Genomic DNA, 27,272 nt, shown 5'->3' with positions numbered 1-27,272 from the left:
AATGAAAAAATTTATTTCTTCAAGACCTTAATGCATTTTACATGAAAGTTTCGGCTTGGAGCTATTTCAATTTTATAATGGAGTCTGAATTTAATAAATTTGAGCCGCATCTCAAATCCACCCAAAACCGGTTTCAATTGAGCGCCGGCTTAAAACTTGAAATATTGAATATAATTTTAAGTAAAACCAACCATATTTGTGCTGTGTCTCAAATTTAAGCCGCAGCTCAAATTCATTAAATTTGGCCCCGGGTTTGTTTTAATAATCTATTGTGTTGTAGTTTATTGATGAATATATAATTCTTCTAAAGGAAATCTGGTTTCTATTTCTGGGGTATGTGGAAGGCAAGTTCTTGGGACAAATAGGACAACAGAGTGTGATCCTCTTGGATTGGTGATTAATTAAAACATTTTTTAAAAACTTGTTTTTTTATAATTATGATTAAATGTAACAGAAGAGTGGGACAAGAAAATTAAATTACTTTTGTTTCAAAGAACTTTTGTTGTGACAAAACTGGACAGTGTGTAAATGACAAGACTTGTGAGTGTGATGGCTGCATTAACTACAAAAAAAGTAGGAAATTGATTTAATTAACATCTTAAAAATGTGTTTATATTCATAACTTTTAAAGAATATTCTAACCGGAGAAGAATTCTTGAGAGATATGTCGGCGGTGTTGAGGATTGCTCAAGACGCTGTTTACTGGGTTCTCAGTGTGATATGTTTACTATTACAAAAGAAAACAATCGCTGCATATTCTACCCCCATTTCAAGCTGAAGCACTTACCCTTCCACCAGGTACAATATTTGAAGGGGAATTGAGCACGATTCTATATTTGAACGTTTTATGTAGTTATCTTGTAATAAAGCTCTTCACTAATTTATATATATCTATTTCAACTTTTAATTGTAGCTTCATCTGTAAGCATCTTCTCTTTGTACAGTATAAAAGGAGAAGAAAAAAGTTAGGGAATTTCATAATATTTTCAAAATTTTACCGAAATAAAAAACTTTTAAACACAATTTTTAGAAATTTTCATAATTCATAAACCTTCCCCGGGGTCACATGAGGTCTCACACAAAATTTGGGCCCGATCGGTTCTTCTGTTTTGAATTTTATTGGATACAAATGGGCAGACAGATAAGCAAAGAATATATATAGATACGAGATTTTTCTCAAAACTTCAATGCTGCACTTGACATTATAGGTTACAAAGACTGCTAATGGGGATAAAACCTTTATCCTTGAATGTGTGGAAAGTCAAACAAATGTGCTACCAGGGGGTGATTGGAGTACACAACCAACTCTTCCTTGGACGGAAACTTCAACATGTTCTATTAAAAGTTATGATGGAAGAATTCATTACAAATATTTAGAAAATGTCTTGCCTGGTATGTAAATACTCATTTAATAAATCTTTAATTTTGGATTTAAATGGCCTTTCATGATGTTTGAGCGGGTTTTAAATGAATGCATTTAAATCTTCTGCTTTAAAGTGTTATAGTAAACAAACATCATCTGAGTAAACAAGTGCCATTGTCTAAAATCATGCAATCACATAATTTGTATGTATGTATGTATGTTTTGTTTTCACTTCTTTTTGAATAACTGTAAAAGATGTCTAAAAAAATAGCTTATTTGGTCTAAATGAAGTGATTAGAAAAATAAATATTTAATAAATTAACTTTATTCTATTTTAATCCAAACCAAATTCTACAAAGAAAAGAAAAAACAAAAAAGATTCATATTTCTAACATTTAGTAGCATGTAATATCATCAAGGTAATATAATTACAGAAAACATGGCGAGAATAAAGCTGGAAAGCCAGTAAACTTTGTATAAATCATTGTTTTTTTTGATTCGTTTTTTCTTTTTTCAAAACAAACCACACGTTTTGAACTTTAATAAACAAAAGTTATTTTTTTTTAATTGTTTTTAAAACCATTGTTTTGGAAAAAAATTTGCTTATGATCTGAGTTTTATGACAATTAATTACAATTTTTTTCTCAGGAAGATAAGTTTATTAATGTTGTCTTAATTAAATAGTTTTTTTTTTATTGAGAGAAATAACCCAAACATTTTCTGACCCTAAGGAATAAGGGATTTCTGATCCAAGGATTTTCGGACCAAAAAATATATTTTGTCTTAAAAGGTTGTTAAAGATTTTTAACAAAAGGTTGTCCTTTACAGTCGGTTAATAAAAGGTTGTTGTTAATGATCGTTGAAAAAAGACTGTAAAAATTTAAAACACGCTACTTTCACTGCCAAAACTTTTTCAAAAACTATCGTTTCTAAAAACCACTGACCTAACCTATTTTAAACACAAAGGTTTTTAAACACCATTACCCTGTTAAGTAAATAAATTGGTTTACTTGTTTGAGAACCCAACTTTGCTTTAAAATAATAATTAAGAACATTTCTGTGATTCTAATCACCCAATTAAAATTTGAGGTAAACAAGTCAGACATCAAACTTGTATACAAATAGATGAATGCTGAGGAAGTGATTTAAGTAATTCATTGGTGAGTTAAGTATTGCAGAAAAAAATGTTGTTTGTTTGTTTAGGATGTCCCAAGGGATGGGACGAATGGGAAGGAAAATGTATGAGCTTCTCTGGAGCACAGCAAATTTGGTTAGCAGCAAATCATGAATGCTATATAAAAGGAGGCTCCAGTCTACTTACTATGGATACTAGAAATATTTCTCTGTTCTTGAAAGACAAACCTCCTGTTTGGACCGCGGCTGTAAGAGAGTTTCGAGATGGTATTAACACTGACAAGTGGTATTGGTTTAAGAATGCTGGGTTTGAATCCTTTCCCTTAGATGCTGGAAATGGACAATATCCCTGGAGTACAAAAGAACCAAACAACTATGATAACAACGAAGCTTGCGCAATCGTAAATTATAGAAATCGGTAAGTCATAAAATATCAAACTCTGTGTTATATTTGTAAATTATTATTTCAATTCAAGGCTTGCTCTTTTTCGAAAATATTAAACTCCTTTTTAATGTCTCTCCCATTACTTCTTCCAATTATCCTTTTACTACCCACCTTGTTAGCAACTCTTCATCTTTTTAGTTTGAAGTAATATGAATGCTTTTTACAGAAGAAACATGTTTATTTGGTTACAAGATAGTCCACATTTTGGAAAGCCTATGATAATTAAAACTTTTTTTTGAAATTATCTTTAATTATATATCTTTATTTTTCAACGCATTTGTACATAGTTAATATTTCATAATATTTTTGGTTTTTTTTAAAAATAATTTTCGCTGGCACTGGATTTTCCAACATTCCTGGAAAATATGAAAATGTCGTCTTCATTATCAAAAATCCTCGAAACAGGAATAAATGTTTTCAAAAGTAAGTCTCAGATCATGAAAAATACAAAATATTATGAAATATCAACTATTTACGAATGCGTTGAAAAATAATCAATGACTATTGTTTGTAATATCTGAATGATTTGTTTGGAATTAAATTGATTTGTTTACGATCCGAGTTGAATGTTGCATCTTTCTGAATTTTTATGGACACTACGTTCTTCGGTATTAGTCGTTTTTAACAATTTTCTCCTTATAGACGCAACCTAGATAGAAGTAAGATTAGTAGCGATAAAAAGTCTATACCCCTTTCATTTTTCGCGAACACTCCCTTTAAAATATTTTAATTCAATCTACTAAAGTTAGTGAAATTAAAAACCTCTAACATTTCTCGCATTGCATTGCATTCCTGGCCTATTTGACATTGTTTATTTTCAGACCAGATATGGCTGATTTTAATTGCGAGTCAAAATGGGCTTCCATATGTGAGAAGGAAAAAGGCAAATAAATTAAACTTTTAATTTTTTGCCTGATTTTGGAAAACCAAAAAATACCTTTTAGTGAAAAGGGATTGCAGAGTAAAAAGAAGTTTTTTGCATAAAATGAAAGTTCTGTTAGTCTCTAAAATACAGGGTGTCCCACGAAACATGACAGTATGTAGGACGACTTGAATGTCGTCTTGATTTTTGATATAATTTGCTGCGTTTATTTGTCAACCTAATTTTAGAAGTAAAATTTCTAGAGATAATAATCACAAAATTTCCCTTGTCCTGCCATTTCCAAAATGTGGTCTGCCTTTTTTGTGCTTTCAATATTGCCCGAGATATGAAGAATTTCGTTCAGATTTCGACAATTTTGCTTTTACGTAACAAAATTGAAATCTGAACCAAACTCTTTATATCTCAGGTAATATTGAAAGCACAAAAAACGCAGACCACTTTTTGGAAATGCCAGGGCTAGGAGAATTATGTGATAATTGTTTCAAGAATCATACATGTTAAAGTAGATAGAAGACTAAATGTCACAAATAAATTCAAATAGCAAAGACGACTTTCAAGTCGTCTTCCTATTGTCATGTTTCGTGGGACACCCTGTAGTATAAAAAGGTATTTAAATTGAATGAACAATCTGGTTTTTACTGCATTATTGTTATGGTGTATTAATGAAAAGGATGATAACAGTTTGATTATTCTGAATATTTAAGTTGCATTATGATAAGAATTTTAAAAATGGATTCCTTGACTCTTGTGGACAACAAATTTTCCATGATAATTTTTTATTGGCCTGTTTAGATAGAGACTGCATACAAAATTTTAACCTTATTTGAATTTTTAAAGCTGAATTGAGCGTTTAATGTTGAAATTGTTAAATTGTCCTGTTTTCCTAGATTTTAATTTTAGTTTTTTTTATGGTTTAGAGTTGTATGGTAAAATGGAGAAAACCAGAATATGTTTTTTAGAGACATTCTATTGATTTTTATAGATCTGGTGGGACTTGGGGGCCAAGTTGATGGTTACTATCAAGAACATGCTGCTGTCTGTATGGATACTGTTAAGATTAAAACTTATGAGATAAAATCAACTTTGACAACCAAAGATCTGAACTTATCCCAAGACTACATAAACACTTTTAAACCAAAAGCATTTCTTAAAGTTTGGATAAGGTAAGTTTTAACATTATGGCAATCAGCTAAAATTACTTTGAAAATTTCTAGATTTATGGGACTGAATAGTTCTGTTGCATCTCAAGGAACTTTAAATGTGAATGGAAAAGTTGGAAGTAATGAAGCAAATGTTAAAATTAGCTTGACTTTAAAAACTGAAAGTGTCCCCCTTGTTATTTCAATTATGGATCTGGCAACAAATCTACCAATGGATATATCAATCAATGCCCAAGCAGATGTTGCTGGATTAATCCTAATATCCCCTCCAGAGGTCATAGTTGACCAACCGATATATATTGGATGCATCACTATTCTAGAAGGAGCCAAACTATTACCTGAACCTCAAACTCTCTCATCCCATCTTGAATGCCTAGTTTACTGTAAAAGTCAAGGCAAACACTATACTTTGATTCAAGATACAAACTGCTATTGTCAACCAGATTATCAGATAGATCAGTTATACACAGACAGCACCTTCGTTTCTTCTGCTCAGTGCAACATAGCTTGCAAATCTGATCCAAGTAACTTATGTGGAGGAATAGACAGCTTTTCTGTGTATATATCAGGTATTTAGAAAGCATCGCTACTTGAATCCCTAATTACCTGAATACCTAAATACACAAACACACCCAAATTTTGTACGCCTAGCAGTTCAGAAGGTGAAAGAGAAAATGTAAGAAAACCGTACATGAAAGGTACATGAAAAAAAGAGAGTAGGGGGGAGAGAAAAGGAGAAAGGAGAAAGAAAAATACTGTGGAGGGGGGTGGAAGGAATGGAAGGTTTGGGGGGGGGAGAAGGGAATAAGGAATGAAAGGCAGAGGTGGAGGACTTAAGCCCCGCCCCCTTCCATGGAAAAGTAGGGTAAAAATTGAATAAAACCATGTTTTTTAAAGAACGGAGAATTGACTTGAAAGTAATGAAAAAAATCTTGTTTTTAACATAAAAATGCAAAGGTTAAAACAGCAATGCAGTATGAATTTAAGGATTTGTAGCTAGGGTTCCTAACTGCTCAGCGTAAAAAATTTGGGTGTGTTTGTGTAATCACACAGTCCCTTTAAAAATATTTTTACAGCCTGTGAAGTTGGATTTGAAAGATATGGCTCAAATTGCTACAAAAGTGTTGGTAGTGGATCCTATGCGGACCAAGATATAGAATGCAGCCAGCTAAATGCTTCATTATGGGCTCCTAGAAAAGTTGGTGATATGGAGATGATCAACAAAATATTCAAGTAGGCTATCAAAGATTATAATTTTGGATAAATAGAAATACATTATCAAAAATATGTCATCATCTTTGTTATCAATTAAAATGAGCAAAACATGATTTTGGTAAAAAAAATGCAAGTCTACATGTGTATACCTTAATGTTTAGTGGAGATAAGAAAGATATTCTTACTGGAGTTATGGAAAAGCTGGTGAATAATCAATTGGTATTCAATGACCTTTCTGTTGAACCTGGATTCTACCCATTATACTGTAAATATTAACATCTAATTATGGCACTTTTAAATTGTTTTTTTTTTACACCTTATTTCACTCAATCATTGCAGATATGTGTGGCAAGTTATTATACTGATTTGGTTTTCAGCCTGATCAATGTTTTCCTTGGAATTTATGTCTCAAATATATTTTCAAATAATAGATTCTCAGCATCTCCTTCAACGTTCCATTTTATTTTTATAAATGGATAACCATGCTGTGACTATAAATATTGAATGCAACTAAGACTTGAATTCTAAAGGTTCAATTTCATGTTTCAGTCCAGCCTCTGTTGCGTTTCTTAACAGCCAGCTTTAACATCACAACTTGTCCGCCACACAGCCACAAAAGCTGTGTTCATTGTGTATTATAAAACTTAGAGTTAACAGCAAACTTTAAAAAAATCTAGTGAAAATGATTGTGGGATAATAGGCGTTATAAAAATAATACTTTCAAATTTTTTTCAAACTGAAATTTGTTGTTGTTTCATAAACACTGCCAAGAATTGTAGTGTACAGATATTTTACCTCAGATTCCTCGCGTGAATGGGATAGTTCAGTCCAAGAAGAAGATCCTGTGAAGGATTTCAATGCAGGTTTAGATCTTTTTAGTATGCAAGCTATGAAAATCCATCATGAAAGCATGCGCCATGAGGGAGGGGGTGCAGAGGTGCCATGAAGGAAAGGTGGAGAGGCGCCATGAGACCCGCAAAAATTACTCTGAGCCTCCAGATTTGCAGAATGACCTCCAGGCCCAGGAAACTGTCTCCATGCCTCTCACTACTTCTCCAGGCCTCCGCCATTTTGTCTACACACCCCGCATTTTATCTCCACTTACTATTTTTATTTTTTGTTTACCTTTTATGGCTTTACCAACCAAAAATCAGAATATATCTCTTCAAAGTAGCCCCCTGAATAGTTTAAAGAATTGTTTAATCAACAAATTTTAAATAATAATTCATTCTATAGACTTGTACTGCAAGTAGGGCTTGATATCTGTGCAAGGGAGGGATGACAATTCTTGTCATTGGCTCTGCTTCGAATTCATCTTCTAACAAATAAAGTAACTTCCCTGTTCATCTGTGATTCTCAGTAGTTTTCTTACCTGTACAACCTGTAACACATCACTGTGACAAAAAATATTTATAAGTAAATTGAAGTTATTAAAACTTAAGGACAGGACACGATGCTGCCCTGTACTGTTAGTATACCATGTTATAGATATTTAGAAAATTAAAAAAAAATGTTAAACTTGAAAATAAATAGTTCTTTAATGTTTTCTAAAGCATGCAATAAAGGCACAAATTCAAGGATTTCACAAAAATTACTGTGTTTTGACAAGTGCCGGTGATATCATTTGATTTGTACAAGAAACCCCTATGGAATAATACAAAAGTTGTCTATCTTTTTACAAAACTGCAATAGTTCTTCACATTGTAAGAAATTTGAGAAATTTAGAAAAACAAAAATAAAAATTGGTTTTATGTGGATTTAGAAGTGAAAAAAAAATTTTATAAGAGACTTAAATGCGGGGTGTGGTGACAGAATGACAGAGGCTTGTAGGCCATTTTGCAAATCTGGAGGCACGGAGGTAATTTTTGCAGGGCTCATGGCGCCTTTGCACTCCTTCCCTCGCGCCAAATGCATTCAAAACTTGTTTTATATCATATTTTTTTTGTTAAAATGAAATGTTTTCTAAAGCTTTACTATTCTAATATTCTTTTTATCCCACTTCTGTTTCTGTATATATTTCATAGTTTGTAAAGAAATATTTTTTGTCATCATTTATGGCAGAGAACAATATTAGTTGAAATTAGGAAAACTCAAATTTCCTCTTTACTTCAGGGCCAGATTATTTGGTTGTGTCTCAGAATAGATTAGTACTTAAAAACAAACCTGATGCTCTTGGTATTTGTGAAAAACCAGTTGGTCAGGGACATGGAAAATTGCCTTTATTTGGGAAGGGGAAATTGAATTATAAACTAATTAAAGAAGAGGTTGAGAGTATTGAGGTTGACCCAAGTATTCTGCCTCAACATCAAGGAATACCCTTGAGAATTCAATGCACCAAGTATTTTGTTTAAATATTATTATTCATGGTTATTCAACTTACTTTCCAATGTTTAGGGGCTCATATTCAACTTGGTTTGAATTAAAATTTGATAAGATGGCAATGATAGATGCTGTGTATATTGCTGTTGATAGCCAGTTCTGGGCTGATTCATTAAGAATCAGTATTCAGTCTTCTGAAACATCTATATGGACTAGATTATTACGCCAGTATAACACATTAAATACATTCATTTCAAAGAAAATAGTTTTAAACCAACCTGTTGTAGCAGAAAGGTAAGTGGTATTAGGAATTTCGTAGAAAGACATTTCATAGATAGAACATTTCATATATAGAACATTTCATAGATAGAACATTTCATATATAGAAAATTTCATAGATAGAACATTTCATAGATAGAACATTTCAGAGATAGAACATTTCATATATAGAACATTTCATAGATAGAACATTTCATAGATAGAACATTTCATAGATAGAACATTTCATAGATGGAACATTTCATAGACAGAATATTTCATAGATACAACATTTCATAGATAGAACATTTCATAGATAGAACATTTCATAGATAGAACATTTCATAGATAGAACATTTCATCGATAGAACATTTCATAGATAGAACATTTCATATGTAGAACATTTCATAGTTCTGGGCTGATTCATTAAACATCTATATGGACTAAACTATTACGCCAGTTCTGGGCTGATTCATTAAGAATCAGTATTCAGTCTTCTGAAACATCTATATGGACTAGATTATTACGCCAGTATAACACATTAAATACATTCATTTCAAAGAAAATAGTTTTAAACCAACCTGTTGTAGCAGACAGGTAAGTGATATTAGGAATTTCATAGAAAGACATTTCATAGATAGAACATTTCATAGATGGAACATTTCATATAGAGAACATTTCATAGATAGAACATTTCATAAATAGAACATTTCAAAGATTGAACATTTCATATATAGAACATTTCATAGATAGAACATTTCATAGATAGAACATTTCATAACATTTCATAGAAAGGACACTTCATAGATAGAACCATTTCTTGGTTTGAACATTTTATAGATAGAACATTTCATAGATAGAACATTTCATAGATAGAACATTAATAAAGAGAACAATTCATAGATAGAACATTTCATAGATAGAACATTTCATAGATAGAACATTTCATAGATGGGACATTTCATAGGTAGAACATTTCATAGATAGAAAATTTCATAGATAGAACATTTCATAGATAGGACATTTAATAGATAGGACATTTCATGGTTAGAACATTTTATAGATAGAACATAGATAGGACATTTCATAGATAGGACACTTCATAGATAGAACATTTCTTGGTTTGAACATTTTATAGATAGAACATTTCATAGATAGAACATTAATAAAGAGAACAATTCATAGACAGAACATTTCATAGATAGAACATTTCATACTTTTCATAGAATTTTCTCATAGATCAATTACTATATAGACAGAAAAGCATTTTCAGAGACAATTAAAGGTTTTCTGGCAGTAAAAATAATGTGTTACAATTTTTTTTAAATGATCAGTTTGATATGCATATATTTTTGAAAAATGCATTTATGTCTTGAAATTTGTCTGTCTGAACTAACAAGTTTTCAACAAGATACATATATTATCAGCTTAAAGTAAAAATATGAATAATATGTAAACTATAAATCAAATAGATCATGGTATAAATATGATTACTTTAAAAGATATATATATATACCTTTTCTCTATCTTTAAATGTCCTGTCTATGAAATGTTTTTATATTTCAGAAACAAACATAATCAAGTAAAAATGTTTTTTTTTATTTCAGTATAAAGATAGAAATTTTCAAGTCTGCACCAATTGTTGAGATGAAGTTAGAGATTTTAGGAGATATTTCATCTAAATTTGTGCCTAAAGGATTCTTTCGTAATGGATTTTTGAAGACTAAAAGTAGGCTAAACACATTATCTTGAACACATTTTTGTATTGTTTTTAATCATATTTCAATCTGACCTTTCCATTTAACAAGTTACTATTGCTATTTAATGTTAAGTTTATAATTGTAGCATAATGGCCAATATTAGCTTATAATAAATCTACGAGCTACTTTAGATTAGCTTGCAACAGTGAAACGGGCTTTTCATCCATTTAGACCATTAGTTAATAATAAGGATACTTATTGAATGTATTTATTTGAATACCTTTTTCAGATATTCCTCTGAGAACATTTGAGTTTTTCTGGAGCCGTAACCAATTTTTTGAAATCCAAGGATCTGTCTGCCCTTCCGGGGGACTAAGATACACTGGCAGAATCTCAGGGATGCAGACTGCTAAATCTTGTAAGTGAAGTTTATTATTTGCTTTCCTTCCTCAATCAGGCTTTTATAACTATCGGAAAATCCCATTGAGTTTAACTTACTTACTGAACTGAACCATTTTCAGTAACTATAGTTTAAGACCCAGACTCCAGAGTTTCCCAGGTTTATACTATTCCTCACTTCATCGTGAATTTCATAATGAACGAGCTATAAAGTAATCATCGTGCTATAAAGTTAAATTAGCTGTACATGTTAGCACGTGTGCTCTAAAGTTGGGATTGGATCCCGGATTTTCTCCAAAAAAATTAGGATATTTCCAAAATATTGTTATTGAATTGACATGAAAATAAAATTGAAATCAACTTTATATTTTGACTTCTGCTTTGTTTCAAAGTTTATTTGATCTAGAAATAGCCACTGAAATAAGACAAGCACACAAACTTTCATAAAATTACCTATAACACTATTATTTTAGCATGACATTCTATAAAGTTTTTGAACTTAAATTTTCTCTCTTTCTTAAAGGTTCTCACCTTTTTAGATTTTAAATCTATAAAGGTTTGAACATTCTTAATAAAGAGAAAATTTCTGTCCAAAGACTTTATAACACTGCGAACCAAAATAACAGTGCTTTAAGTAATTATTTTTCACATTGCGGGGGATATTAGTTCAAAAACTAACACTCAGTGTTAGAAATGGACCAAATCTTTGAAGTTACCTTTTTTAACAGTATATATCTTTAAATCCAAGACAAGTAGAACAAAATTACACCATATATTTATAAAAAATGGCTAAAACTACATATTGAAACAATAAATGTCTATGTTAAACTAAAATAAGATGTGAGAATTAGTTTTTGATGATTCTTAATTTTATTTTTGAACATATCCCTATTTTGAAACAATTACTGGATTTTACGTTTAGGCAATTACGTAACAAAACAAGATTAAAATATAAACAAAATAGAAAATAAAAACTAACTGTTCTGTTATAAAATAAAAATCATTTCAGCATTGATATATCAAAATATTAATATCATTTGTTCTTACAATATAGATTTAACTAGAAACTGTTTGTTTAAAATGCTTGAAAATACATCATCATTATTCTCTAATTTAACAGATAAAATGTGGAAACATAGATTTCAATTGCGGATTATACTTAAAAATGGGAAAGCGGGTTTTGTCTCGAAAACACAACAATGTTTAAAATTCAGAATACGTTCAAAAATGGAAAACCGAACTTTGTCTTGAAAACGGTTAAGAGATGTAATATAAAAGGAACTCCTATTATAATTTTGATTTTGAAAAAAAGTTTAAAATTGGGAATTCTTGTCCTCGTCATGTTTAATAAATTGTTGATTATAGTTTTTATTAACGACTTTTACTCTGGATAAACCCAGTCTTTCAATTTGTGCCCATTTCTAACACTCAGTGTTAGAAATAGGCCATCTGTTAGTCCCCTGCATTTGTAAAAGCACAAAACTGGTTCAACCCATAGCTTAACAGTGAAACATGAAAGGTTAAGCCCTTGGTCTCATAATTTTTTCCATCTACTTTCTGTAGCCCTTTGAAGATTCCTCAATCAAAGGCACTTGGTTTCAACTTTTTGAATCAAAATCAAAAGAAGTAATTTCAAAATCTTAGTTATTTCTGTAATCACAAGGAACATATTACAAGAATATTCACATTAAAAACAATCATTTTAAGCAGCAAAATGCATTACAATAAATAAATATTTTTCAGGGGTAGTATTTCTTCTGGTAGATACTAGTTTACTAGAAACAAAAATTGAAGTATCAATAAGTTTTAACTCTACCTCCTTGAAAATTGAACAAAACTTGACTAATGAGAATCAAACAATTCCTCAAAGCCTAGAAAATGAAGATATTTTTGAATTGTATTTAACTTGTGTTGATGGTCTTTTACAGGTAAAATATAAAAAATGTATTTCTCATACCCAACCAAAACAGAATTTATTTATTAAACCGTTGAAGAAAATTTATTTGTGATCTAGGTTTACATAAACAATATTCTTCAATCTTTGGAGAATCAGTACCCTGTTGAAAATCTTTTAAGAGCTGTTAATATCACAACAGGGAATATGCTTAACATTAACTTTGAAGAAGTCTCAAGTCATAATCTTCAGTTTCCTTCCTCTAAGGATGTATTAGGATGTAAAGGTACTTCTTTAGATCAATCAAAAAAACTTTTTTACAACAATTTTTATTTTGTTGTTATGGATATTTATAATTTTGATAAATTGTAAACATTTAAAGTGCTCACCTTCAGATGTACATAAAAATAAACGTTAATCAATCAATCAATGAATTGTTTAATCTCTGTTTTTACAGAGACATCAAATAATTGTGCAGTTGAGTTGGTTGAACAAGGAAAGTTAATGCAAGTTTATCAATCAGCTGTCACTAACCAGGTCATATCAGTAAAGAGGGACAGGAAGAAAGGAGTGAAGTGAGCTGCAGCAGTTGTTGTCCAAACATTGATATTTAAATATAATTTTAAACTTCTAAAATTAAATGAAAACTTAAAAAATAAAATTGTTATAAGGTTATAAACATAATCAGTTTTTATAGGAAAGGGAGAATTAATTTTATAATATACTAGCTTCCTTGGGAGCCAAGCTTTTCCTGGAGTTTTTGCAATAAAAGTTGACCCTCTCAACTTGGAATTTTTAAACAAGCTAAGAATTGGAAATATTTGAGACAAAGCAGTCCAGGGGTTCCTGAGTTATGATCAGACATCCAAACAAACAAACAGATAATACAACTGTATATATATATATATATATATAGCAGCTTGGGAACCCAGCGTTGCCCAGGGGAGTTATAGTTAGTCCGGCCCACAATTTACCAGCCCTTTTTTGTAAATAATGATTTTAGCTATTGTTCCCGTTAAAAGTCTACCCAACTTAGATATTATATTAGATATATATTTTTTCAATTCACTATTATATAAACTAGGTGTATTACAAAACAGCTGAAATACTTTGGTCTTGTCATAGAACTCCGAACTTCAATTCGTTTTGTGACATATCTGGAGACAAGTGGTAAGTTAAAAACATTGAGAAATAGTTAGTTACAATTCTAACAGATATTTTGATAAGGGAAACTGAGATGTCTGACAATTTAGTTTGTTCAAAAGGTTTACTTAATATACCCTTTGGCAAGCAATGCTTGCAAGTAGTAAACTCAACTTCTTCATTCTTTGATGCCAAGAAAACGTGTTTGAAAAGCTCTGGGCTGGTTTCACCTCCTTTGGATATTTATCAAAATACAATTTTGAGGTAAATGATACTTTTTAAAATGTTTAAATGTCTTAAAACTAAATTTGTTCAGAAGTTATGCTAAAGAACACAGTTTTGAATCCTACTGGATTGGAGTACATAAAATTGATGGTCACTGGGTAAAAACTAATGGAAGAAAGATAGAGCCAACAGAGTTGACTTTCAACCAGAGTTCTGTCGATGGAGACTGTATTATTGGAGATAGTGAACATGAATATGAGCCTAAAGTGGTTGACTGCAACAAATCATTCATGGTAATTTTTAATATTTTGACTGAAAACATATATTTTTAAAAATTTGTTAATCTCGCAAACTTTCAGCATTTTTGTACTGTTGGCCCAAATTGTCCACCAGGATATACCTGGATTCCAGCCATGGGTCAAATTTGCCTTAAAGTTGGTGAACATGTTGGAGGAATTAGAGGCTATGCTGACATACACTCAGGTAAGAGGTCACACTTGATGGCTGTAAATAGAGGGCAAACATTTTGGAGAAGATAGCACTAAGTTTTAGCAACTGAACTTAATGTACAATGAACAAACTATTAATTGTGGGTTAAATCCTATATTGGAATATTGCCTATGTCTGTCACTAATTAAGTATTCAATATCTTTATCTTTAAGATTGAAATATTTTTATTCAGTAAAAAGTTAAATGCATACATTACTGATTAAGATTTGTACAACATCTACATGATAGGTTTCAAAATAACAATTTTACTATTTTTATCAATATATATTATTCAGTACATTATCATTTTATTTTTCAATCGAATATGCATCATTTCTATTGCAACATTATATGCAAGCAAAGTTTCGTCTTAGGAGTTTAGTTTTGTAAAACACTCAAAGTACTTTCCATCTTTTTACTGTCAGAAGCCTCAGAAACAATGGGCTATGAATTAGGTTTTGTTTCAGGCTCTAGATCAGGCTTTAGATCAGGTTCCAGTTCAGACTTGGAGTTTAAGTGTTTAGTATACCTGTCCACCTAAGGGTTAGCGAATGATTCCAAAGATTGAGTGCTAGTCTTTCTCTCCTTTTGGTGGGTTAAAGTAGAGGTTTCTTTAACACTTAGTGGAATTACACAGAAAATCTTAAGGGCCCTGGACCTCTCCTAAAACTGGGGGTTTACCATGGACCTCTCCTCAAACTGGGGGGGGGGGCTACCATGGACCTCTCCTTGGACTGATAATCTACCATGGACCTCTCCTCAGACTGGGGGGTTTTCATGGATGTATGTATAAAATGCTTTTGTTTCGACTATGAAATGTGCACCCTTCAGAAGGTGGGTGGTGAGGTTAGTAAAGGTCGGAGAGTGTTATGAATGCCAGAAAAAAGCTTAAAACAAATAATTTAGTGAGAATCAATAACCATATTGTATACCATGTGCAAAAAATAATCACATAGTGGGGATGGGGTCTCTTTTAAAACTGAAGGTAGTTGGCTGTTGGGGTAGTGAGGGTAGTTCCTATACATATTCAGCTTCAAGAGTGGGGGTGGGGTCTCTATAAAAACAGACAGTAGTTGAGGTAGCAAGGGTAGTTGCCATTCAGATTTTGCTTCAAGGGTGTGGGTGGGGTCTCTCTTAAAACAGATGGTAGTTGAGGTAGTAAGGGTAGTTGCAATTCCCATTTTTTTAAATATTAATAAAAAAATGCTAATCACTGCTTTTATTACTATTTATCATTAATCTGATTGAGCTTGCAGGAGAAGCATACTGTGCCAAAGATGGGCTGAGCTTATTTGTACCTACGTCTGCTTCTGAATTAGAGACATTTATTCAATGGCTTCCTAGTCAAGGGTTAAACAAACCAATAGAAACACTAATAGGTAAGTATTGTTTTGAAAAAGATGGTTTTAAAAAAATTAAAAATGAAACAGTAATTTTTTTAAATGTGACTCTGACTTAGTTAAGATAAAAGTTTGTTTTTGATTTTTTGACAATTAGTAATCTCTGCAAACATTTAGTCTCTGACAAACCAATATGGCGGACATATAAAGTCTAGAATTATTTACCCGCCAACTTTGCCATCGTCACATAAAGTCAGTAAAAATGTTACCCAGGATGATTGTTACTGGAAACCCATAGTTTACCTAATGGAATGGAAGGAACAGTTTTAAAAATCAACAAAATGCATTGCACTCTAGTTCTCACATCACTGACTTTGGTGTTACTTCATTTAGATAAAAATCAATAAATTGACATATATTTAGGATGGAGAAGGATTGAGATTCAAGAAAAAAAATTTTATACTTCTCAATACCAAGTTAAGACCTACGCTGAAAATGATTTCAACAAAATTATCAATATCAGAAACAAGACAAATTTTGACAAAGATTGCTTCAAAGTTGGAGAAAGTGTAATCAGTACTAGCTGCAATATTATGAATGATTCAGAAACTTCTCTCAGAGGAGTTTGTCAATACAGAGAATGCACTACTAATGAATCTCAAATATGCTCTTTCCCATTTAAATACAAGGGAAGGATGTATGACTCATGCATAACTATTGATAGTTATGAGCCTTGGTGTAGTTTGAAAATAGATCTAAATAGAAATCATATCGAGAGTGATGGAGCAAGGGGATACTGTTCAAGTGTGTGCTTTGTTCGAGACTGCCCAGTTGGATTTTACAAATTAGAGAAAACTTGTTACAAAATATCTGCTAAAAACGACCATGACATTTGGACTTCTGCTGAAGAAACTGAAAAGGAGTGTGCAAAGGTAGGCGCTAGATTATACCAACCCAGAGATTTCAAATCATTTCAGAATTTCTTGGATATGGAGCGCAATCACCTTATATCAAATCAATCTGCTTCATTGTACAGAAATCAAACTTTGTATCATAACCTTGGTGTGATGTACAATAGAACCTCATCTTCCATCACATATCTAGATGGGAGTAGAGCCTTTATGATAGAACAATTCATGAAAGAACATCTTGGTATGCTATTCAACAACCAGGATGAAGAATGTATCATGATTGATCAGAATGGAAGTTTAAGTTTACGTGTGTGCAATGGGTACTTTGATCAGAAAAATACAAGACTCCCACATTTAGGATACATTTGTGAAGCAAAAAATCTCTCTACAATTGAAGGAGATTCTTGTATTTTTCCATTTAAGGCATCAGATAGCAATGTTCTTCAAACTTCCTGTATTTTTGATGACCATCTTACACCCATGTGTGCAACAGAAGTGGACAAAAATGGAGTTATGTTAAAAGACAAGTGGGGCACTTGCCTAGATGAAAGAAATATAGCTTTCAAAGGTCCTGGGTCTGGAAAAAACTGTGTTTTACCATTTATTTATAAAGGTATTTGGAGGGAAACCTGTATCATTGAACCACACACTGAATTTTGGTGCCCTACAGCAATGTCAGACTTTTTCAGAAGATTTAATGAATCAACTGATGAAATTGGATTCTGTACTGAACACTTAAAACCAGACAATTCAATATCAGAGTGTTCACCAAACTACGCCAAAGTAGGTAATATATGTTTAAGAGTGTCACCAATCAAAGAAGACTATGAAACAGCCGTCAACAAATGCTTAGAGGAAAATGGAAATCTGATCTCAGTTGTAAATACAAATGTTAGTGTTAATTTAGCCCAACACATTAGGCAATTAATTGACACAAAGTTTTATTTTAATCCATTGGTATCACCTAATTTAACAACATTCTGGGTTGGAGGCGTTGTTGACAACAATAAGTGGACCTGGATATCTAATTCTCAGCCTCTCTCTGGAGACTGGGTTAATGATGAAGAAAACTTTGACTGTCCTGAAGCTGTATGTAAAGAAAAGCATGGCATAACAATCTCTCTGTTAGAGGATTTAAAATATAAGACAGAACTGAAGATCTCTGCAAGACCATATATTTGTGAATCTAAATGTAGAGTTGGGTATAGGTGGGCAGTAAGAATGATGAAATGCATCAAGGTAGTGAAGAAAGTTCCAGGAGTATCAAAATTTGGCGCGATGATTTCCTGTGCAACAGAAAACTCAAGATTAGTCAGCATAAATGAGTGTGAAGATATTTACTATCTGACAAATGATATTTGGGATTTATTTCCAACTGCTGGGGAAGAGTATTACATTGGTGAATATTTGGGTTCATTCCCATTTTACAACATGAGAAGAATCACTGAGTTAAAATACCATGTACAGTCTATCAACTCCCAGGGTATACTTTCTGCCATGAACTGTGGCTGGAAAGAAATTGGTTCTTCTGACAGTATAGGATTTATAAAGTATGATTTAACATTTGACTCAAATCTGACTTTGATTCTAGAAGACATACTGACAGATGAAACTGCAGGAAAGGGATATGTATGTGAAGAAGAGAACTATTGGGTTTGTCCGATAGATTATGTTTTATTCCAAGAAGAATGTTACATGTTAGTCAGTGAACTTCAAACATTCACAGAAGCACTTATGAATTGTAACTCCACCAAAGGACATTTAGCTGAACCTAAACATGAACTTCACCTACAATTTTTGAAAGTTTTCATAAACTTTCCAGAAATAAACCAGCCTTACTGGACAGGGTACAGAAGAAGTATTTTTAATTTGACAGGATTAGAAGATAAGATAATCACTACATCTGATTTCCAGGAAAACAAGTTTCCTGGCCAAAAAAATATAGCAGGTTTGTAATCATTAATTCATAATATTATGAATGTAATTAAAAAAAAGTTTTATTTCTAAATTCATAGTTCTATACTAATCCTGAATAATATCTGCACAGGTACTGGAAACTGTCTAGGATTAAATGGAACTGATTTTATTTGGTATGATTGCTTGGCGAAAATGATCTACATATGTCAAGGCAAACCTACAACACACATTGATGAAGTAATAAAAATTCCGTCTCCAGTACTAGTATTGTCAATGGATGGATTATCTCAGCAACATTTTAACATCTCTTTAGTTGCATATCATACTCAAACAATTCATCAAACACAACTTGGACAGTCGGCTTATTTTCTGGGTGATATCAAATCTTTCATTGATGTAGAGCAACCTAACTTAACAGAAATAAAACATGGTGTTACTATCTCAATTTGGATCAAGGTTAAGACTTTTGGAGATGGTAATCCAGTCTTGGTAGACTTTATGGAATTGAATGCTTTAGAAAGTCTGACTTTTTTAATTCAAGATAAATTACTTACTGTCAACCTTTGTAAAAAAAGTGACTGTCTTTCTTTTCAATCTCACTCAGTTCTCAGAGAGAAATATTGGACATTTGTTGCCTTTACACTGGATAGAAAGAAGAATGTGGGAACATTTTACATCAATGAGACATATGGATTCTTAAAAAATGAAAACCTGAATTTCCAGATCAGCAGTGAAAATTGGTTTCCTGCATCAGCACTTGAGAATTCACTAAGAATTGGCTCGCAAAAATTTCAAAATTTTGATGGAGCAAACAACTTTCATGGGAAAATGTCTTGCTTTCAAATATTTCCAAATTATCTAAAACCTGCACAGATTTATCATGTGATGAGTGATTGCTATATTGAAAAAGACCACCCAAGGGCTGCATGGTGTCCTAAAGGATTCTTTCCAATCCTTGATCAATGTTATAAACTATCTACCCACCCCCTGAATTATTCAATGGCAGAACTTACTTGCTTGACAGAAGGTCAAGGGGTTGTTTCTAAGCTTGCTTATCCCCATAATTATTTAGTTCAAGAGATGCTTTCAGTTTATGCAGCAAAATCAAATATCACAGAATTTTGGTTAGGGCTCGATTCTATGTCAGGTATTTTAAAGTTTGACATCATTAATCTTTTGCACAGTATTTAACTAACATATTTAACCTAGCTCACCCATTGGGAAAAATCTGGAAAGACAGCAGTGGCTTTGAAGTACAAGAAATAAATTGGATGTTTGGATTTCCTGCCATCAACAATTATTGTGCTTCAATGCTCCATTCAGATAAAATGTAAATTTTCAACAAGTTTTGAAAAGTTTTGAAAACCCACAATTTTTGTTTTAGGAAAATCAGAAATGATGATTGTGATACAGCCAAGCACTACTTTTGTTCAACCAACCCAAATTCAGTTGATATTTGTCCTGAAAACTACTTCAGTTACAAGAACATGTGCTTGTCAAAACTTAGTAGTTTAACATCATACAAAGAGATAAAATTAAATTGCTCTGTTGTGGGGAGTATTGTATTGCCCATAAAGACTCTGGGACTTTATGAATTCATTAAATTGCATGCAGTAGCAAGTGGTGTAGAGAACATATTAATAGGAATGAAAAACAAAAACAATAGAATAGAATTGACAGATCACACTGAGTACCTTGCCAATTCATTTGACTTTAAAGGTGAGTTCCCTAATCTGAATTATAATGAGTGTGTTTATCTGGAGCAATCAAATGACTTCAAGCCTGTTGGTGGAGATTGCAATCAATTGTTTGACTCTTATTGCTTATGGAAAGGTAAGATAGCCAGACAAATATTTTTATTATAACCAGTTTATCTCTATTTATTATTTTAGAGCCACTTTGTCCAGTCAATTTCATGCCATACTTACCTTCCCAAGATGGACGAACTTGTTACCAATTATCAAAAGGTCATTGCTAATTATATCCATGCAATTTCAATACTTTGACAAAGGAGATGGTAATATAATTTGAAAATGTAAATCCAAAAAAAGATGTGTGTTTCCTTAATGATACGTCTGAAGTCATTTGTTTTATTGTTATTATAGTGCATGCTATTTTTTGTAGGTGCTTCTGAATGTGATAAGCAAGACTGTTCAATGAATGCTGAAGTATCAAAACAATTGAGCTTTGAATTGGAGTTTCTAGACAATATTTTGGGTCCTGAAAAGTAAGTATTTAATTTTAATCTAAAATCATGCTGAACAATGCTAGATATATCAATAATTTAATCTAGGTTTGTATGGATCAACAGTACTCTACCAAACATACAAACTCAAATGGTAAATATTTTTCTTTACAATTTAAGCTGCAGCTTATAAAAATATGAATTTTAGAAATAATCCCAAATAGACTGTTTTTTTCTTTTATTGATATTATTCATGTAGAATAGAAATCTTACATTAAATACAATTTTTTGTTGGTAGTAAACTGTTTTCTAATATTCCATATTCCATCTGTAAATATTGGATTTAAATGAATTAATGCAAAATAATTATTTTTAAATTATTAAAACCATAAAAATGGCAAGTAACCAACTGGTTGAGATTAAAACACATTTTCAGCTAGGAGGTTTGCAGATTTTTTTTTTCAGGATGTGGCTTAACCTTTTTAACTTTTGATTGGGGAAGGGGGGGGGGGTAGGGGTCTTAGCAACTGTTCTGTTGATTGAAGCTGAATATCCCACGGGAATAATAGTTTTAAATAGTTTAAGATAATGATATATCACAAACATACTGACAATCCAAATAAAGTGAACACTTTTAGGAATGCCCTTCTCTCACTCAAACTGGATTGAGGGGAGCAGTCAAAAAGGATGAAACTCTTCATACTCTTTGCAAGCATAAGGTATGTGTGGCTCAAGATGGATTTCCATGCATCTTTCCCTTCACATACAAAGGAGTCAAGTATGAAAATTGTTCGATGGAGGATATTTTGGCCCCTTGGTGTCCTACAGGTAAAAACTACGAATTTGAGTTAATTTTAGTACATTTCATATTTTTGCAGAAATTGATCAAAACCAAAATATTGTCAAGTGGGATCTTTGTCAAGATGAATGCCCCCATGAAAAAGAAAAATCGTTTTGCATGGCACCCCCACCTATTCCTGAGTTTGGAAAATACACAACAAGTGAAGACAAGTTAAAAAGTGTAAACTACATGGCTAGTTGGTTTGCAGTTGATTTTGTGCAAGGCAATGAATCTTTTTATCTTATAAATGCCACAAGAAGGAGACAGCATCAACCCCATTGGAAATTTGATGCTACCAACACAACTGACAACATCTCTATAGTTGTGGCAAGTAGTAGAGCAGATTTACATGCAATCTACTCAATCGCACTTGATGGAGAAATTGTAAACTTTACATGTCCAGAAGGTTTCATATTTGATAACTCAAACAATATAACTCTCAGTTTACAATGTAGTAATGGAACATGGAATACTGAAGGTTCATTCAATGCTTCCAAGTATTGCACTGGTAAGGTTAAAAATGTTCAATAATTTTAAGATTTCAATATCGGACTATTTAGCTGTGAAATGCAAAGAGGAAGATCTTCCCCTTCCTCCAAAGGGAACAGTAGAATCAAAAAGTGATTTTGATGCTCGGAAGAAGTTAGACCCAACTGAATGGAATTCATACAAAAGTAATGTAACTTACTCCTGTCCTATTGGATTTGTTGCAGATTATCCTGGAGAATTTGATGAACAAGCTTCAGATAAATTTAAGTTTAATGTTTTTTGTGATGCCGATGGTTTTTGGAGAATAGATCTAAACAAATCAAATTTAAACCATCATCCAAACATACTTCCCTGTATTTGTAAGTATTAAAAATGATTAATTATTAGAAAGGCACTTATAAAATAAACTGAAAACTTTAGCTAAAAACTGCACAGAACCACCACACCTTGTAAGCAACACCGGCATTACTTTGATGAACTGGACGGAGGTGTCTGGAAATGCTAGACCGTATGCCACTCTAATCAAATATTGGTGCAACAAAACTAACTGGGGATTTCCATCCACAGGACTGCAGGAAGCCTGGGCAATGTGCAACCATGATGGAATATGGAATATAACTGAAATTGAAGAATGCACAGGTACTTCTCAAATTTGACATACTTTAAACTAATTAAAAGCATGTAATAATTAATTTTGACTCATATAGAACTGGAATGTCCTGATCAGCCACCACCTGCACATCTTGGAGGACACCGAGTTTATGGAATAACAGAAACTAAGTAAAACTTGTTTTTCTTTGAGTGGGCTTTGTTTTGTTCATTAATAGAATTAAGCTTGAAGAATATATTCTTTGGACATCACATAACATAACCAAAAATGTGTAAACTAATTTTAACTTCAACTTTAACATGATAAGCTTTATGTAGGTATACTTGCCCCAAAGGATATATGTTTGAGTCAGGAGAATATCCATTTTGGTTCAACAAATGCTTGAAAAATGGTCAATGGAGTATGCCAGATAAACCTCTAGGATGTATAGGTGAGATTTGAGCCATTTATTTTTGCTTAATCTCCCTTTTAATTTCATTAATATTAATTTAAGAAAATTAAAGCCATCAAGAAGGGAATCAAGAGACAACTTCTGACTTGTCTAAGATCTGAGTTTGATCATGCAAATATTATACATAAAATAAAAAGCATTATTTCCTAGGAATTTTAAAGGGGTGTTCTCTCTGTTTGTAATGTTCATACACAAAATGTTCAATATCTTCAGAGTTTAAAATAACAGTAAATATTGCACAGTTCAAAAGGCTCGAACTTAAAAAAAAATATTCCCTTATAAATTCACAAAATTCCCATGTCTTTGTTTGACCGTGTATCTACAGAGCTTTACCTTGATATCCATAGCAGAATCTTTTAACTTCAAGTGATCCCTCTGTATTTCTAAAGATTGTATTTAAAAATCTTTAAAATAATTAATTTTGAAAAAGTAACAACGGAAATTTTACATTTTACTTTTAAAAACATGGAGTTTTCTTATTTAGAGCGACAGTGCTTGGGTTCACCTGTATCTCCTCACCATGGAATGGAGGTTATCTGGATTGAGAAAAGAAGAAGGTTGGGAGATTACGTAGTCTATCGTTGTCCTCATGGAGGTTATGTAGATTTCCCTCCTGATGCTTTGTACCAAGCTGATTCTCCCTGGGATGTCTTGTTTGACCAAGCAAGGAAAATAGGTAAGATTTTATTCAGTCTCCCCTAGCCCCATTTTTTTAAAAAATCATTGTTCAATCTACCCAAAAATCTTATCGAATTTTAAAAAGGTTTCACTTCGTTAGGGAAAGTAAGTGTTTTTATTAGGTGGATATAAAAGATCTTAACGGTTTTTTCTGACTCAAAAAATGTTTAATTCTGATAATTTCTCTCTTACTTTCATAAGCATAAAATGTAACCATACAGCATAAAGAAACAAAAACATGTTTATATAATTCCTACCTCATTGGACAAAGCTTTTAAGGGCACTGCACTGTTGTGAATCGGACATTGCCATTTTTGCATGGGGGGTGGGGGTCACATGAAGTTACGCTTACAGTCCCTTTAGTATTGTATATTCTAGAACAACATGTGAAGTGTTCTCTACAGAATGACACAATGGTCTGGTTTCCTAAGACTCTATACAAGTGTATAGGTAAGTACAGTGAGAACCAGAAAACTCTGAAAAAGGAAGAAGAACTAAAGTTATGACTTTTAACAGTTCAAGGAACACAGAAATTGTGCAGTGTAAACAGACCCATTTTTCCCAGTTAATAAGTCACTATTTCAGTTATTTGCTTTATAACAACATCAGTGCCTTTCAACCTTTAACAACAACTGCCAGGTGTCCTACGAAACATGACAGTAGCAAGATGATTTAAAAGTCATCTTTTATCTTTGAATTATTTGTGACATTCAGTCGTCAACCTACTTTAACATGTATGTTTTCGAAACAATAACCATAAAAATCTCCTAGTCCTGGCATTTCAAAAATGTGGTCTGCATTTTTTGTGCTGTCAATATTACTGGAGATACAGTGTGTCCCACGAGACATGAAAGTTGGTGAATATGTCTTCTTCCATAATTTGTTACGTTGTTTGATACCAAACAGAATAATAAAAATGTTAAAGTAAAATTTACGTAAGCTTTTTTTATCGAAAGAAACTGCAAAAAGTCTTTTAAAATCTAATACAGTATATGGAAGAAGACATTCAAAACTATTCACCAACTGTCATGTTTCGTGGGACACCCTGTATTAAGAATTTTGTTCAGATTTGAAATTTGTTAAATAAAAGAAAAATGTCCGAATTTGAAAGTAGTTCTTCATAACTCGAGTTACTTCTAAAAATTGGGTTGACGAATAAATGTAGCAAACTATATCAAAAATCAAAGCTGACCTACAAGTCGTCTTGCTGCTGTCATGTTTCTCGGGACACCCTGTATGTATCAAGCATAATAGCCCTTGAACCTATAATAAAACTCCAACGAAGGTATTCAATTGAATGACTAGAGTGTTAAACAAAATAAATTTTCCCTTTTCAGAATAATCTTTTTTTATGGATCCATAATAAGGGATTATTCTGTAGAAGTATGCCTGATAAAATATTGATAATTATCCTACTTTACAGGAAAAAAAGCTTCTAAAAATGAAAACTGGAAATAAATCTTAATTTTCTGAAGTTCGGACAAAATGTTATTGGAGTAAAGTCCTGAGTTTTCCGGGGACATTAATGTATAACATTTTAATTCAAAAATCTTTTTATTTTAAGTTTTTTCCACAGGACATTTTAATTCAAAAATTCAGGACTTTATTTCCGAAAACTATTAAATTGTTATACTCTCATACTATATCTCAGATCTGGATAAACGAACCAAACAAACGGTCGTTTTTACATGTTTATCCTTTCGCAAGCGGACAGCCGTTGTCCGAGCTTCGGACAATAATAATAAAACTGTAATTACATGAAATGATATAGGTTAAATAAGATATAAATTACTTAAGATATAAATTACATAAGATATAAATTACATAAGATATAAGTTACACAAATATATATGTTACAAAAGATAAAATTACACAATGTATGTTACAAAATATATAAAATGTTCTGATTAGCTCATATTCCATTGTATTCAAACACAAAAGTAGTTCAAATGCACCAGATCAAATGTGGTTCAGTTGAAATATTTTTATGTTCATTTGAACTCCTAGCCGCAGCGCTCGGTCCCATAGCCTGTCCTAGCCGCAACCATTCAAACGTATATGCATTATTTCAATTTCGGGGTTAGGTCAGGTTAAGACATTTTCTGGGCCTAGCGCCGCTGCTAGGACAGGCTATGAGGCCGAGCGCTTCAGCTAGGAGCTCCAATGAACATAAAATTAGTTCAACTGAACCACAGTTGAACTATTTTCGGTGCATTTGAACTATTTTTGTGTTTAAATAAATGGAATATGAGCTAATTTGAACATTTTATAAATTTTATAACATTTGTCTTTCTTGTGTAACTTATATTTTTTGTAACTTCAATGTTTTGTTATTATATATCTCTAATTATATCATTTGTAATTATGTTAATTGTGTTAATGAGCCTCCTCCGTTCGTACCTCCTACCTGGTGGAACAGGTTGAATCTTCTCTCCAGTGGATTGACTCTGGTTCTGGATGGGGAAGGGAGGAGGGGGGTAGGGGGTGCTAAAAGGAATATTTTTAACCTTATATTCAGTACTAAATATTTAGTATAAAATATTCTGTATATACGATAATTTAAATAAAGAATGAAACCGTTAAAAAAAGTAGTTTTTAATATATGTAAAAATGCTGAATCCTAAACCTCTTTAAGAGGATAGTGGTAAGCTTTGTAGGAAAAAACTGAATCATATCAAATCCTGTATCTAGTATTCTGTATTCTGTATACAGAATCCTGTATCCTGTATCTAGTATTCTGTATTCTGTATACAGAATCCTGTATCGTGTATGATGCTGTATCTAGTATTCTGTATCCTGATGATGCTGTATCTAGTATTCTGTATCCTGAATCCTGTATCCTGTATCCTGTATCCTGTATGAAGCTGTATCTAGTATTCTGTATCCTGTATCCTGTATCCTGTATGATGCTGTATCTAGTATTCTGTATCCTGTATCCTATATCCTGTATGATGCTGTATCTAGTATTCTGTATACAGAATCCTATATCCTGTATGATGATGTATCTAGTATTCTGTATCCTATATCCTGTATGATGCTGTATCTAGTATTCTGTATCCTGTATCCTATATCCTATATGAAGCTGTATCTAGGATTCTGTATACAGAATCCTATATCCTGTATGATGATGTATCTAGTATTCTGTATCCTATATACTGTATGATGCTGTATCTAGTATTCTGTATCCTGTATCCTATATCCTGTATGATGCTGTATCTAGTA

At 32.2% G+C, this 27,272-nt stretch overlaps 1 protein-coding gene across 2 annotated transcripts in view; it reads left to right on the top strand.

Moving 5' to 3' along the window:
- LOC111714808 (uncharacterized) overlaps nucleotides 1–26,703 on the top strand; it is a 31,241-nt gene extending 4,538 nt beyond the window's left edge. The window contains exons 6-44 of one of the 2 annotated variants that reach the window (XM_023490012.1): nucleotides 311–393; nucleotides 495–573; nucleotides 632–798; nucleotides 1,209–1,392; nucleotides 2,567–2,915; nucleotides 3,764–3,825; nucleotides 4,808–4,988; nucleotides 5,040–5,554; nucleotides 6,062–6,218; nucleotides 6,362–6,465; nucleotides 7,001–7,063; nucleotides 8,313–8,538; nucleotides 8,595–8,813; nucleotides 10,386–10,507; nucleotides 10,768–10,896; nucleotides 12,621–12,805; nucleotides 12,892–13,057; nucleotides 13,229–13,308; nucleotides 13,856–13,941; nucleotides 13,999–14,178; nucleotides 14,234–14,432; nucleotides 14,499–14,622; nucleotides 15,885–16,007; nucleotides 16,392–18,827; nucleotides 18,927–19,943; nucleotides 20,006–20,126; nucleotides 20,181–20,629; nucleotides 20,689–20,763; nucleotides 20,921–21,023; nucleotides 21,090–21,135; nucleotides 21,620–21,809; nucleotides 21,860–22,330; nucleotides 22,383–22,670; nucleotides 22,732–22,950; nucleotides 23,019–23,091; nucleotides 23,239–23,351; nucleotides 23,857–24,048; nucleotides 24,429–24,500; nucleotides 26,435–26,703. In XM_023490012.1, coding sequence (XP_023345780.1) covers nucleotides 311–393; nucleotides 495–573; nucleotides 632–798; nucleotides 1,209–1,392; nucleotides 2,567–2,915; nucleotides 3,764–3,825; nucleotides 4,808–4,988; nucleotides 5,040–5,554; nucleotides 6,062–6,218; nucleotides 6,362–6,465; nucleotides 7,001–7,063; nucleotides 8,313–8,538; nucleotides 8,595–8,813; nucleotides 10,386–10,507; nucleotides 10,768–10,896; nucleotides 12,621–12,805; nucleotides 12,892–13,057; nucleotides 13,229–13,308; nucleotides 13,856–13,941; nucleotides 13,999–14,178; nucleotides 14,234–14,432; nucleotides 14,499–14,622; nucleotides 15,885–16,007; nucleotides 16,392–18,827; nucleotides 18,927–19,943; nucleotides 20,006–20,126; nucleotides 20,181–20,629; nucleotides 20,689–20,763; nucleotides 20,921–21,023; nucleotides 21,090–21,135; nucleotides 21,620–21,809; nucleotides 21,860–22,330; nucleotides 22,383–22,670; nucleotides 22,732–22,950; nucleotides 23,019–23,091; nucleotides 23,239–23,351; nucleotides 23,857–24,048; nucleotides 24,429–24,500; nucleotides 26,435–26,541 — 9,755 coding nt within the window. In that variant the 3' untranslated portion in view covers nucleotides 26,542–26,703. Of the gene's footprint in view, nucleotides 1–310; nucleotides 394–494; nucleotides 574–631; nucleotides 799–1,208; nucleotides 1,393–2,566; nucleotides 2,916–3,763; nucleotides 3,826–4,807; nucleotides 4,989–5,039; nucleotides 5,555–6,061; nucleotides 6,219–6,361; nucleotides 6,466–7,000; nucleotides 7,064–8,312; nucleotides 8,539–8,594; nucleotides 8,814–10,385; nucleotides 10,508–10,767; nucleotides 10,897–12,620; nucleotides 12,806–12,891; nucleotides 13,058–13,228; nucleotides 13,309–13,855; nucleotides 13,942–13,998; nucleotides 14,179–14,230; nucleotides 14,433–14,498; nucleotides 14,623–15,884; nucleotides 16,008–16,391; nucleotides 18,828–18,926; nucleotides 19,944–20,005; nucleotides 20,127–20,180; nucleotides 20,630–20,688; nucleotides 20,764–20,920; nucleotides 21,024–21,089; nucleotides 21,136–21,619; nucleotides 21,810–21,859; nucleotides 22,331–22,382; nucleotides 22,671–22,731; nucleotides 22,951–23,018; nucleotides 23,092–23,238; nucleotides 23,352–23,856; nucleotides 24,049–24,428; nucleotides 24,501–26,434 lie in introns of both variants that reach the window. The other variant, XM_023490011.1, reaches the window with a different exon arrangement.
- Nucleotides 26,704–27,272: the final 569 nt, after the last annotated feature.

Source organism: Eurytemora carolleeae, unplaced genomic scaffold (assembly GCF_000591075.1).
Source record: "Eurytemora carolleeae unplaced genomic scaffold, Eaff_2.0 scaffold1654, whole genome shotgun sequence".
Lineage (NCBI taxonomy): Eukaryota > Metazoa > Arthropoda > Copepoda > Calanoida > Temoridae > Eurytemora > Eurytemora carolleeae.
The sequence above is the reverse complement of the archived record's forward strand: the minus strand, read 5'-3'. Positions and strand labels throughout refer to the sequence as shown.